Source organism: Schistocerca americana, chromosome 2 (assembly GCF_021461395.2).
Source record: "Schistocerca americana isolate TAMUIC-IGC-003095 chromosome 2, iqSchAmer2.1, whole genome shotgun sequence".
Taxonomy (NCBI): Eukaryota; Metazoa; Arthropoda; class Insecta; order Orthoptera; family Acrididae; genus Schistocerca; species Schistocerca americana.
In genome coordinates, this window is record NC_060120.1 from 1,019,717,572 (window position 1) to 1,019,732,584 (window position 15,013).

Consider the following 15,013-nt stretch of genomic DNA (forward strand, 5'->3'; position numbering starts at 1 on the left):
GGCCCAAGCCGCAGACTCAGCTGAAATATCTTCCAAAGGGACTGCCTCTACCCATCTAGTGACCCTATCAATAACAGACAGGATATATCGAAAGCCCTTGGAGGGAGGGAGGGGACCTACAATATCAATGTGGGCATGTAGTAGACGTGCTTTAGGTATGTCGAAAGTGCCTGGCGGAGGAAGTGCATGGCAGCCCACTTTATCTTTCTGACACGGTATGCAGGCGCGAACCCATATCCTACAATCATGTTTAACATTGGGCCAGACGTACCTTTCCGTGACCAATCTGGTGGAGGCTTTGATGCCTGGGTGAGCTAGGTTGTGGAGTGCGTCAAAAACAGAGCGGCGGAGAGCTGTGGGTACGAAAGGGTGGGGGCTACCAGTAGAAACTTCGCACCAGACCAGTTCTGTGGTGCCGGGGAATACACATTGTTCCAGTTGGAGGGAAGAGGTTGTGTCTTGTTGCAAGGCATGAATGTTGGGGTCTTCGGTTTGCCGGCGGGCCAGGTCGGTAAGTTTAGGTGGGGTAGTGATGATGTTGACGCGAGACAGATAGTCAGTGACTACATTGTCAACGCCCCGGATATATTGTGCATCAGTGGAATATTGGGATATGAAATCCATATGGCGGAAGCGTCGTGGGGGGAGATCGTGTGAGGGGTTACGGATTGCATCTGCCAAGGGTCTGTGATCTGTATAAATTGTGAACGGGCGACCCTCGACATCGGCTCTGAAATATTTGACCGCCTCGTACAGGGCAAGGAGTTCATGGTCGAAGGCGGACCATTTGGACTGGGATTTGGTTAATTTCTTGGAGAAGAAACGGAGGGGTTGGGGGGTATCCAATACATGTTACTGAAGGACCGCACCAACTGCGGTGTCGCTCGCATCAGCTGTAATAGAAATGGGTGTGTCAGGAGCGGGGTGAGCGAGTATGACAGCTTTAGAGAAGGTGGTTTTGAGATTTTTGAATGAATCGGCCATCTCCAGTGTCCATACGAGTTTGCGTTTGCCTTTAGTATCCTTACCTGCCAGAGCGTCGGTCAGAGGGCTCTGGATAGACGCAGCATGGGGCACGTGGCGCCTGTAGAAGTTCACCATGCCTAGAAAACGGCGAAGTTCAGCGAAGTTCTCTGGGGAAGGGAGACTAAGTATGAGTTCAACCCGAGAGGAGGTAGGGCGGACGCCTTCGGCTGTGACTGCGTGACCTAAGAAGGTGACCTCAGGACTGCTAAGCTGAGACTTCTCGTGGTTGATCTCCACTCCATTAGCAGCGAGCAGTGCAAGCACTCTGGAAAGATGGAGAGTGTGTTCCTCAGGCGAGGGAGAGAATCAGTATATCGTCTAAGTAGGAATAGGCAAAAGGGAGGTCAAACAACAGTGCGTCGATGAAGCGTTGCCATGTCTGTGCGGCGTTTTTGAGACCATATGACATGGAACAGTACTCGAAGAGGTCAAATGGAGTGATTATGGCTGTCTTGGGGATGTCGTCGGGGAACATGGGAATCTGATGATATGCTTTGCTACAATCGAGAATGGAGAAGATCTGGGAACCATGCAACATCTGGGTGAAATCTTGAATGTGGTGGATAGGGTAGTAATCGATGGTAGAGCATGCGTTAAGAGCACGGTAGTCACCACAGAGGCGGAAAGTACCGTCCTTCTTCGGCACGACATGGATTGGTGATGACCAGTTACTATCAGATTGCCGGAGAATGTTGGAATCCAAAAGATCTTTAACAACGTGTTTAGCATGGTGAAGTTTCTCCGCATTTAGGCGGCACGCCTTATGCCGCACAGGGGTCCTTCAGTTGTGTTTATTCTGTGCCACGTGCCATTGGCAATTGCACGCAAAAACGTGGGAGAAGCAGAAGGGGTAGTGGCAGCGGGGGTAGTGGCGGTGGGGGAGGGGCAAGGGGGGTAGGGGCAGGGGCTGGCCGAACCATTAATGGGATCACAGCTGCAGAACAGTGACCTGGCTGAGGAGGCGTGTCCACAATTGCTAGAGTGGGTGTGCGGAGTTGTAGAAGCTGCTGTTGTGTCTGCAGCGGTTGTGCATAGACTTCGTCAATGCGCACATGCAGGTCGACATTCTGAGTGCGCAACACATTGACATCTGAACGCTCACGAAAGAAAGCTGAGAGACCAGAAGAAAGGTTTGCAGCAAGTGACATACATTCTGAAAGGGCAGAGTGTGAACAGTCAGTAGAAACTTCGAGCTGAGGGGGGGGATGTTGTGACGCACCAGGAACACTCGAACCGGAGACGTGAGTCAGACAGTCGGCTTGCAGATTAGGGGAGAGGGCATAGTGATGAAGAAAATCGAGGCCCAGTACAGGTGCATCAACTTCCGCGACGTAAAATGTCCAGGGGAAAACCTGATCTGGGGCAAATTTAAGCAGGAGATGTGAGGAACCTAGCACCGGAATCGGGGAATTGTTAGCAGCTATCAGTGGCGGTGCAGACAAGGGATCTATGTTAGGGGCGAGGGAGGGCGGGATAACACTAATGTCGGCTCCAGTGTCCACTAGAAAACGAAGTTCGGTGTTGGTGTCCTCAACGACTCAACGAAGAGGCGCGAAGTGGATAACAGTGCAGCAGGCATTGGACGAGATGCCGGTAGGCGCCGTGAGGCAGCGCGGCGGGACATGGCGCCTAGACGTGCCCGCCATAAGCGTTTGGGAAAGCGCACAGGGGGTTTGCAGTTGCGAGCCGCGTCACCAAAGTTAGCATGGAACCAGCAATAAGGAGTGCCAGCTTGCGGTGCAGGAGCATGGCTGGGCGGTGAGGTGGCCAGCTGTGCGGCCGGAGTGTACTCAGGTGCTCACTCAGCCGTCTCTGGTGATCTTTAGGGTGGCAACGTAAAAGCAGGTAGTGCAGTCGGGCGACCACGGGGTGGCGGGGCCGTTGCTTGCACTGACAGCAAGGCGCATGTCTTGCCGCGGCCGCGGGTAGGCTTGGCTTCTGTTACTACATAATGCGTGGGGGGAAGGCGGATGCCGGACTCGAAAGCTGGAGGTTCTGGTGTTGAATGATGCTGTAGGCACGGTCGGTGGTGCGCAGGCGTGCTTCGAGGGGCTCATAGACGTGGGACAATAGCTGCAGTTGTAGCTCAGAAGGAAGTTTAAGTAGCCAAATTGTCCAAAGTGCGACGTCTGATAGAAAGTCTGTGTCCACAAGGGGCATAAGTGGTACCACAGCTGTGATGGGGTACGGTCGTCGATGTGTTCTTCATGGATAATGTGTTGGATCGACTCAGCAGGAGGACGGGATAAGCGATCAATGATACAGGCTTTAGCAAATTTGTACTTATTCTGCACAGGAGGCGAAAGCAGCATGTCACTAATAAGATCCGTGTGATCGTGCAGGTGACTAAGAAGGCACACAAATCGGACTCCATCGTCTAGGACGCCGTGAATGTCCAACATTTTATCCACTAATGCAAACCATGTCTTAGGGTTCTCCGTTTGTAGGGCTGCCAGTTTTGGGAAACTGCTAGGCGCAAGGTACTGAGGAACGGTTGGTGCAGTGAACACACTACTTGGAGGTGCAGACGGTGTAACAGTGTACAGTGGTGCCAAATCGGGATTGTAGGCACCAGGAGCCTGGCACACAGTAGCTGTACTAGTCTGGTTGTTAGGGACAAAACCACACGATTTACAAGCAGCGGGAGTGCAAGAAGAGAATTCAGTCTTGACATGTGAGTTCAGTTGCATAGAGTAGGCAGGTACAGTTGCTGGGGCCCTGGCTGTTTGGGGCACAGTTGGGTGCGGAAGACTCTCCAGTACAGTGGAAACAGGTGCAGTTCGGACTGGTGAGCACGCGAGCGGTGTTTGCCAAGTGAAAGAACCCAGCGCAGAATTCGATGAAACGTTGTGGACCGGCACGGGTGGGGCGGCTGGTGCCGCCACAGGAGCGGGCGGTAGGCATGCGGGAGCTGTTAACAACGGGTTCGGGAGTGTAGTGGGCGTGGTTGAAACCGACGCGGCAGAGATGGACGAAACCGTCGGGACAACGTGCGGAAGACGAACAGGAGCCAGGATGGCACACAGCGCGGGAGACGCGGCTGCATCATACCTGAGCGGTTGTAAGATGTCCGTGGAGAGTTGCGTAGTCTGCGGCTGTAGAGCAGGCGTCATGTATGGGTGAAGCAGATGAGCAGGAACGGCAGGCGCTGGTAGTGCTGGGGCGTCGATAAGCAGAATGCAGTCAGACGGTCGTGAGGCAGCCGTAGGCGCGGGAATGTGCTGCGGCGGCCAAGCGGGAACTGTTGAGGTTATCTCGGGGCCACGTAGGTTAAAATCCGGTTGACAGCGGAGTTCACTTTGGCACTGAAACTGCTGCGTGATTTCCGGTATGGGTTCATTTTTCACTTTGAAAAACTGCGTCTGAGAAGTCGGATCACAGGGACTGAACAGTTGTTGAAACATTGTTCGTAGCATAATACAAATCACTGTTAATAGCACTCGCGAATGGAACTAAAACAGATCGGGCTCACCAATGTGGTTATTCCTGATACGCGGAGCGGCGGCGATCATTAAATAACACACCAACATACATTAATACAACTTTATTATGTGAGAATATTTACAACACCTTATACAGTTGGCAGCACAAAACAGAATGGAAAGCAATATGGCGGCGCACAATAGGTCCGCATGGGTCAGAGAGCCTGCTATGGCAGAGATACATTACTCGTAGAGTCGATAGTCGCCACAAATTTAAACTACCATGCCAATTTCTGAATGTAGTTACAGAGTGCATATTCACTTCTGGAGTAGGCTGTGATCTGATCTCCTGTATGCAGAAAAATGGAATGATCCTCTGGATTTTATTCAAATGATCTTTTAACAACTAAAACTGATAAAATTTTGATCTCATATTGCTGAATTTAGGAGCAAACATTAATAATAGATAAATAAGTGGATGGATATGTTACCAAAAGGATAGATTGCTACCCACCAAATGGAGGAGATGTTGAGTCACAGACAGGCACAACAAATACACTTCTTCACATTTGAGATTTCCGCCAAAATCTGTCCTTTTCATAATATTGTCCTTATTCCATCCTGAATTTTTCATTGTTTAAATGGATAAAAATGTATATTTTGAAATGAAATGAATGTATATGAAAATGTATATTTTGTCCTAGCATTGAACGAATGAGTAACTGTACTTGTAGTTTGTCTGTAGAAAAACACTAATAAGGTAAAATAAATTTCTGAAGCTGATATAGACCTGTGTACAGTGCCTGCTTAGTTCAGTGAGGTATTGTTGGCTTGCAGGAAACATCAATATTAAACTGCTGTCTGTGCCTCAACTAAGGCCCCTGGCATACAGTCATGTTCCATTACATAAAATCCATAACAACATTCAAGATAATTTTGAATATTGAAAAAAATACTGACCAACATACCCAACTATGGTGAAATCACATAAAAAATTACACTAACTGAACACAGCAGTACAGCGTTCAATTCAGATTTCACAGTTGTGTAACAACTGTGAAATTCAAGGTAAGATTAAATGCATTCAGATGAACAGTACACCCTAGTGCCAACAGTATCTGATTGCAGACCCAGAGAGGGCCTCTGAAAGTATGTGTTTCCCTGATTAGGGTGTCTGACTGGGAGTGCCTCACTGCTTTAAGAATAGAAATCCTCTGCCACACATACTTGGCTCTTACTACAAACGTAAATTTTCCTGTACACAATCTCATGTTTATGTTCCATGTCATCAGTCATTCTTAAGCAGTGAGTTAATCTACTTTGGTAGCTGACATCCTCAAATGTGTTAAGCCAGTGTAATAATATTTGAACATTAGGATTTTGTCTGTGAGTTTTTAGTGTAACATTAGTTTCATTCTCACAATTCCCAGTAGTTATCTTTAGCCTACCAAATCACAGATCATTAAAATTCCGTATTTGTTGTTTCTTCTAGCCATTTTTTGTGTAAACCATTCATTAAAATTAACAAAATTGTGCTGTGTAAGTAATAGAAGCAGTAATGGTAACTATTCACCATCTAATTGAGGTATTATTTGCTAACAAAAGCATAAACAAGACAATGACATTGATGAGCTTTCGAACAATGTCCTTCCTCAAAGCTAACTAACAAGAAGTGCACACACAAATCTAAATTGTCCTGGCTGTCTACACTGTCCAACCACTGAAGCCTGACTGCTGTCAGGGCTTGTAATGGGTAGAACAGGTTACAGGAGTAAGGAGGCAGAGAGGAAAAGGAAGAATAGAGGGAAGGAAGTTGATGGCTGGAAGGAAGAGGCAGCAGAGATTGGGATGTCTATCCCATTCCTTTGTTATCTCTCCCAGCTGTCGGGTTCTCATCACGGAGCACATTAACTACAGTGCCCAAAAGCTGAACAGTGTTTTAAACCTTGTTTTTGTGCGTGTTATATATGGAGAGCGGTTATCATTACAACTTCTATTATTGCATCCCACCCAGGACTCTGATATATGTACCAGTACTGTCTACTGCTTTACATTCAACAAGTTTCTTCTGTTCCATATCTGATTATTTACAGTTTGGAGTGTGAAATTCTCGACCATTTGTTGCGTGCCCAAGTTGAAATGCAAATGTGGAGGTTTCTTCAGTCCCTAATGCTACTTCATGGTGCTAATACTCGATTGTTGGCATGGGAAAATAAACTCCAAAACAGAGAGGTGAGTTCCTGGTACAATACCTTAGACCTGCTTAATTCTTTTCTAATGCAGATGAATACTCTGATGTTAAGAAGAGAAGAATAAGATATTCATCAATCAAGTGTCGATATTCTTATTATTTTTGTAAAACATAATGCCCAACGGGGTCGCCACTCTAAAAGTGTCTCTCATATATTAATCACCCCCCCCCCCCTCCTCCCCCCTCCTCTCTCTCTCTCTCTCTCTCTCTCTCTCTCTCTCTCTCACACACACACACACACACACACTTTTCATTCAACATATCTGTATAGTTTGACATCTGCAACAGTATGATACTTCCGAAAATTTGCAAGTAAATTATGTAAACATCAGTGCATACTGTACGTTATTTGAAATTTAAGTAAATGCTGGTAAAATTAGGGTGGAATGATAGTGGCTAAATCCATTTGTTTGGGGGAGGAACATAATGTGACATTGAACACAAAATTTTTCTAAACAATTATCAAATTACTGCAGAAGGGAATGTGTGTTATGTGCCATGTATGGAGGGGATGGTAAATTTGGAGAAAGCTTATTCAGGGTATTGCCTTTTTGTTAGCAGTTGTCTGCGAGACAGGAGACAAAAGTGTGCTGTATTTGTTTTAATTTTGTTCACATCTATCCCTCTCCCATCCCATTAATTGCTTCCTGATCGTAAAAAGCTAAATCCTCATCTTTTGGCATATCACATTTGCTTGTATTCTTTTTATAAACATGTACTGTTTGAATAGTAGTTTCCTTTTCTTTTACATTTAGTTGGTTGATTGGTTTGAGGGAAGGGACCAAACTGCGAGTTCATCAGTCCCATTGGATTAGGGAAGGATGGGGAAGGAAGTCAGCTGTGCCCTTTCAAAGGAATCATCCCGGTATTTGCCTGAAGTGATTTAGAGAAATCATGGAAAATTTAAATCTAGATGGCCGGATGTGGGTTTTAACCGTCATCCTCCCGAATTACATTTGGTGTGCTGTCTTTATTTCTCTCATCGTCAGTTTATTTAGCACTATTTCTTGACTTGGTCTTTTAAGTTCAGTTACTTTGGTGTTTGAGATTTTCTCACAATTTGGTGTATACATGTAATAATGAAATGCATTTATTCTTTTTCAGTCAAGGAAACTAGGATTTCTGAAGGCAAATCAACTTCCTGCAGTGTTCCAATGGTGTTTAAAACTGAAAGCCGCTTTTGTATCCAAATTCACTTTATATTTTTTTACAACATTGGTTAAACAGACGTCATTTGCTGACATGAGACAACAGTGTGGTAAACTGTCCTGTGACTATTATCAAAAGTAAGTGCACCTTATGTTTATTTTTATTACTCAAGTATTTTGCAAGCACAAGACCTGATGTATGACTGATTAGTCAGGGTGTATCCTCGTTGTGAGGCCTGCCTGAAACAGGCCAGTGAAAGCATGCCCTCACCATGATGTCAGTCATATGATAACACAAGTAATGCTAGCTTGTAAATGGAACAGAGATTTAATGACACACACTCACCTTTGTTACATGAAATTCTGTATTTAATATGAAATATAATAATATGGGACAATGTGCAGGGTGAGTCAAAAAGACCTTCACAACTTTGAAATTATATAGAAATTTGTTGAGATAACTTACAGAATCAGTAGATGTGTCATTTTGTAACAAACAACCTCAAGTGTCAAGTGCCACTTTGGTTCAGTATGACTACTGTTGTGACTTGGCAAGACAGCCAAGCCACTATGAGGTAGCCGAAAGGCACGCGTTTAAGCTCACGCAGGCTGGCGTGAGGTCTGGAACAGTTAAAGGAGTTGAGTCTAGTAAAAAAAGTACGTAGCTTCTGGAATACTTAACTTTAATCCATAATTGGTAAACATCGGTCTGACGGTACATGCATCACAAGATAAATAGCAAATGATAATGGCGCCTTGCTAGGTCGTAGCAAATGACGTAGCTGAAGGCTATGCTAACTATCGTCTCGGCAAATGAGAGCGTAATTTGTCAGTGAACCATCGCTAGCAAAGTCGGCTGTACAACTGGGGCGAGTGCTAGGAAGTCTCTCTAGACCTGCTGTGTGGCGGCGCTCGGTCTGCAATCACTGACAGTGGCGACACGTGGGTCCGACGTATGCTAACGGACCTCGGCCAATTTAAAGGCTACTACCTAGCAAGTGTGGTGTCTGGCGGTGACACCACAACTACCATTTGTGATGCGGTAAACATCCCACTGGTAATCAATTTCTTCCCACACACATTGCAGCAAATTGGGCATTACGTATGCATTAGCAGCTTAAATACAATTTTTCAGGTCAGCTAAATTGTTTAGTTGATGAGCAACATACGGTAGAGTTTATTTCATGAAACCAAATCACACAGCAAGCACGCTCCGCAACAGTGAAAGTAATCATTTTGACTGTGCGCTACACTGGCACTCCTGATAGCGGAGTGGGGTACTGATGCACTATGTGAATGAAACTTAAGGTTGTTTCATACAAAATGACACATCTACCAAATCTGTAAATTAGCTCAATAAATTTCTATATCATTCCAAAGTTGTACTTTTTGACTCACACTGTGTAAGTCACAATATATCAGTCAACAGAAATGTGTATTTCTAACTTCGCCAGTGCCGGTCCAAAGCCCGGATCCAAAAGAAGGATGGGAAATATGTACTTTATTTCATCAAGTTATGCATGGCACATTATTTCCGCATACAAAAGAGCTCACTCCTACAGATGATTCTATATCATGTGAAGTCACACTGTGCAGGTATTGCTGCCATTAAATGTTTTATAAGGAATGCTATACTTAATTCAAGGGAGCAGTTTTGCAACATAGAGAGAAGCACACGGATTGAAACTATTAAATGATATTATAATTTCAAAAGGAAGAAAGTAAATACGACAGATGGATTTAGTTTGGACAGAAGTAGAGTAAATTCTCAGGCAAGAAAAATACAAATCTAGTTTATGGAAAGAGCTGTTTGTAGAGCTCAGAAATTTAAATTCTCACACTACACTCTGTGATCATCATCTCCCATTTGACATCCATCGCTGGATAAAGGCTGTATCAAGACTTCATCTTGTATTACAGGCTTTAGCTACCTGCATCCATGATGCACCTGCACATTTCAGTCTCATCTGCCCACCTTCCATTAGTTTGTCATTTGAGTCTTTTCTTATCTTGTGGAGTCCACTATAGTCCAGTCAATAAACACCAAAATGGGTTCACAGAATGAGATTTTCACTCTGCAGTGGAGTGTGCACCATATGAAACTTCCTAGCAGATTAAAACTGTGTGCTGGACCGAGACTCGTACTCGGGACCTATGCCTTTCGCAGGCAAGTGCTTGTACACCACTTGTCCGCAAAAGGCAAGGGTCTCGAGTTCGAGCCTCGATCCGGCACACAGTTTTAATCTACCAGGAAGTTTCACCAAAATGGATTGACTGGGGGAAAAATCGTGTAGTCACCAATTTATGTACAGTGGTAGGGGGGAGAGTCATGACCAGCACACTAAAAATCCGAACCAGCAGAGTGTGTGTGTGGGAGTTATGGCGGTGGTGGCTACTTAAAGGTCACTTTTTTTTCTTTTTTTCTTTTTTTCTCGAATATCTCGAAGACCGTGGCTTCTAGTGAAAATATTTCCCCATACAAAATTAAAACTGCATTATTCTTTATTCTCTAGGACTAATAGTGTCCGCATTGCAAGGGACTGAAAAATCACAGAGTATTAAAAGTAACTTTTGTTGGTATAAAATTAATGTTTGTCATTCAGTGAAGTGTAACCGAACAGATATTAAATATATAATACATCTAAGTGCAGGAGAATGGTATTAAGGATAAACTGTTTTCTAAGGATGTGATGACAGGTTGGGGGGCTCTTTGGGGAGGAGAGCAGATATGTGAGGAAAGATTGTGTTTCACACTTCCTTCCTTTGTAAGTCTGCAAACTGGAGAGCAAGCTGTCAATTCCCCACTCTCTCTAGCCCACTGTATCATAAAAGCCATTACAGGGTGTTTCACCCTTCTGCAACTCACTTTGTGAATTACTGACAATAGTGTGTACAGAGACTACAGGAGGTGGTGAAACTTCCTGGCAGATTAAAACTGTGTGCCCGACCGAGACTCGAACTCGGGACTTTTGCCTTTCGCGGGCAGGTGCTCTGCCAACTGAGCTACCCAAGCACGACTCACGCCCGGTACTCACAGTTTTACTTCTGCCAGTATCTTGTCTCCTACCTTCCAAACCTTACAGAAGCTCTCCTGCGAACCATGCAGAACTAGCACTCATGAAAGAAAGGATATTGCGGAGGTCCCGAGTTCGAGTCTCGGTCGGACACACAGTTTTAATCTGCCAGGAAGTTTCATATCAGCGCACACTATGCTGCAGAGTGAAAATCTCATTCTGGATACAGGAGGTGGTGTTTATTTTTTACATAGTGTGTTAACCCAATATTGAGTACAGATATATACAGAGTTGTAATACTAAAGCAAGGAGAGCATACGGATAGAATCTACATAAATTTATGCAGACTGTCCCATACTGCTAGAGGGAAGACTGATTCTTAGTCATCCTGCAGCGTTCTCCCGGTAAAGGCAACTTCCCCACCACGAACCCTACTCGCTTGTCACTTTACAGACAGACTGGACCTGTACAGCTTTCTTATGTAAGAAGGTGAACTGCTTCACTGAGCTTGTGTTTATATAGTGGAGCTATTTTCAGTTCATTAATGTGTAGCTATTTGCAGTTTTTAAGTGAGCTTTTATGTAAAATATCTTCCTATAAACAATAACAGAGAAGTGCTTAATTTGTAAGTGTAATGTTGTCAGTGACCTGTGTAGTGTTGTTGGGAAAGAGACTGGGTTAATGGTAAATGTGGCACCTTGCTACCGTCTGTCGTTGACAATGTATTGCAAAGCCAAGTATCTGTGTTGTAGTCACTTAATGATAAATTAATGAGTGACCAGAAAGTTACTACTCTTCTCTCTATTGTTTTACCACTAGACTGCACAAATCTCCACAATTCAAGAACAGAGTATTTGACTGTTTTCTGGAGATTGTCTTAAATGGTTAATTATGTCATTTTATGCTCCTAACATGGTCTGTTTTCCTCTTGAATTTCCATATTCTTTTATAAAAATGGAATTTGAATGCCCGTTAAATGCTCCTTTTAGATCACGTGATGCCGGTGGCATCAGTGGCTAGTTCGCTGCTCTTACTGTCATAAAGGTAATTTACAGTAATGTCTTGTTTTGGAATTTATGTTTCAGAAAATTGGTTACGAATGATGTGTAGTACAATGCTACACAAATATATCCATAAAAACTCCTGAAAAAGTGTTCTTGAATGTTTCAGAGGATGAGAAGATGTGTAAAATGTTGCCGTATTGTACTGTCAAATTGCTACCACATCGATGCACAACTTCACTAACTTCATTAAAAATGTGTTGCACTGTGAAGTTAACATTACTTTACCTCCAGATATGCTTTCCCATTGTTACAAGAAAGGATAGTGTCATTTAATGAAATTAAACTGTTAGTGAAAATTGTTGTTTTACCCAGGTTCACATAAATTACTCAGTAGCTCAGTTGTTTGAGTGGTAAACCATCGAATTTTACAAGATGGTGTCCATAAATCACTGTTTTGAATCCAACCTGAAAGAATATTTTATCGTGCTCCAAACACTGGTGTTAGTTTACACTCACAATCATCAGAGACCTTATGTTTGTGTTATCTGCATGCTGTGCTTGCTTTATATCTCTTTGTGTAGAAAACCTCATCATTATACATCTCATTGTATTGTGGGCGTATGATGATATCTTCACTACTAGTAATGCTTTCCAAAAAAGTGAGTTGTTTGTTTGGAAAGTAATTGCATTTATCCTCTGTTGTCCATTTCCCAGACTAACATTAACGTGAAGTTATATATAATACAACTTGCCATCGAAACAGCTACTACAGACTGTCCTTGCTAACTCCATTTTCGTGTTTGATGTAAAACTTTTAAAAATGTATGACCCTTCCAGGATTCAAACATTTGACCTCATTATCGGTCATTAGATGTGTCACCCATTGCACCACTGAATGCCTTGTCAGGCCAGTATTTCTGCTGAGTGTCTTCTATGTAAAAAATCAGAACTGAGATTTGCCAAGAATAATTTTATTGTACTTTGGGTCATAGCTCATGACTGATAGTTGACAATATAGTTATAATATAGTGACCCATTTGCAAAAGTTCTACAATTCCATGGTTTCTAGCGAGTTTAATGATGTTGAAGGGAACAGGGAAAAGAATGTCTGTCATAGTACATGTTGCCACTTTAAATGGGTGGAGCATGAACACATCAATTTTTGCAAGGTTTCCACGCTCCGCATTCACAGAATTCCTTTATGTTATTACTTAAAAATTGTAATTGTGTTTTCCATCACAAAATAGCTAAACTGTTTGCAGAAAAAGTAGTAAATACCTTGTAACTTCGGCTAACAATCCTATAATGTTTGTATGGCTTCGTCTTACTCCTAGTCTTTGACATCACCAGAGCATCAGCCAATAACAGAGTGGTTTCAATCATGTGACCAAAGCTTGATATTTAATGATTTGTAAGCTTTAATTACATAAGAATAACAGATATTTTGTGAGAATATTGACTGTAAATGCCATTTGGATGCTATAATAAATGGAATAACAACAGTCAGAACCATATTTTTAACACAAGAAAATAACCTATTATTGCATTTGTAAAGTGGACTGCACTGAGTGGGGCCACTTACAATACCTCCACAGTACATCTCGCAAGTAGTAATCTGCTGCAATGCATAGCTTGACGTATGTTGAAATATCTGAAGTAGTTCCATTTCAGTAAATAACCTACTTCTGTTACAGAGGCAGCCAGTTTAAGACTACGGGCCTCCTCAGATATTAGGTGAGCTGAGGCTGGGGTGATGTATTTTATACATGCCGTGAAAAGGGTTCCAGACATTGATAGTTGTTGTTGTTGTTGTCGTGGTTGGGGTCTTCAGTCCTTAGACTGGTTTGATGCAGCTCTCCATGCTACTCTATCCTGTGCAAGGTTCTTCATCTCCCAGTACTTACTGCAACATACAATCCTTCTGAATCTGCTTAGTGTATTCATCTCTTGGTCTCCCTCTACGATTTTTACGCTCCACGCTGCCCTCCAATGCTAATTTTGTGATCCCTTGATGCCTCAGAACATGTCTTACCAACTGGTCCCTTCTTCTTGTCAAGTTGTGCCACAAACTCCTCTTCTCCCCAGTTCTGTTCAATACCTCCTCATTAGTTATGTGATCTACCCATCTAATCTTCAGCATACTAATGTAGCACCACATTTTGAAAGCTTCTATTCTCTTCTTGTCCAAACTATTTATTGTTCGTGTTTCACTTCCATTCATTTCTACACTCCATACAAATACTTACAGAAACGACTTCCTGACACTTAAATCTATACTCGACGTTAACAAATTCCTCTTCTTCAGAAACGCTTTCCTTGACATTGCCAGTCTACATTTTATATCCTCTCTACTTTGACCATCATTAGTTATTTTGCTCCCCAAATAGCAAAACTCATTTACTACTTTAACCTTCTCAGTTTCTAATCGAATTCCCTCAGCATCACCCGACTTAATTCGACTACATTCCATTATCCTTGTTTTGCTTTTCTTGGTGTTCATCTTATGTCCTCCTTTCAAGACACTGTCCATTCTGTTCAACTGTTCTTCCAAGTCCTTTGCTGTCTCCGACAGAATTACAATGTCATCGGCGAACCTCAAATTTTTTATTTCTTCTCCATGGATTTTAATACCTACTCCGAATTTTTCTTTTGTTTCCTTTACTGCTTGCTCAATATACAGATTGAATAACATCAGGCAGAGACTACAGCCCTGTCTCACTCCCTTTCCAACCGCTGCTTCCGTTTCATGCCCCTCGACTCTTATAACTGCCATCTGGTTTCTGTACAAATTGTAAATAGCCTTTCGCTCCATGTATTTTACCCCTGCCACCTTCAGAATTTGAAAGAGAGCATTCCAGTCAACATTGTCAAAAGCTTTCTCTAAGTTTACAAATGCTAGAAACGTAGGTTTGCCTTTCCTTAATCTATTTTCTAAGATAAGTCGTAGGGTCAGTATTGCCTCACATGTTCCAACAATTCTACGGAATCCAAACGGATCTTCCCCAAGGTCGGCTTCTACCAGTTTTTCCATTCGTCTGTAAAGAATTCACGTTAGTATTTCGCAGCCGCGGCTTATTAAGCTGATAGTTCGGTAATTTTCACACCTGTCAACACCTGCTTTCTTTGGGATTGGAATTATTATATTCTT

The 15,013-nt window shown here is 43.1% G+C and overlaps 1 protein-coding gene across 3 annotated transcripts in view; it reads left to right on the top strand.

Moving 5' to 3' along the window:
• LOC124596388 (KICSTOR subunit 2-like) overlaps positions 1–15,013 on the top strand; it is a 69,469-nt gene that overhangs the window by 28,235 nt on the left and 26,221 nt on the right. For all 3 annotated transcript variants that reach the window (XM_047135510.1, XM_047135511.1, XM_047135513.1), the window contains exons 5-6: positions 6,542–6,680; positions 7,804–7,985. In XM_047135510.1, the coding sequence (XP_046991466.1) occupies positions 6,542–6,680; positions 7,804–7,985 (321 nt within the window). The remainder of the gene's footprint in view (positions 1–6,541; positions 6,681–7,803; positions 7,986–15,013) is intronic.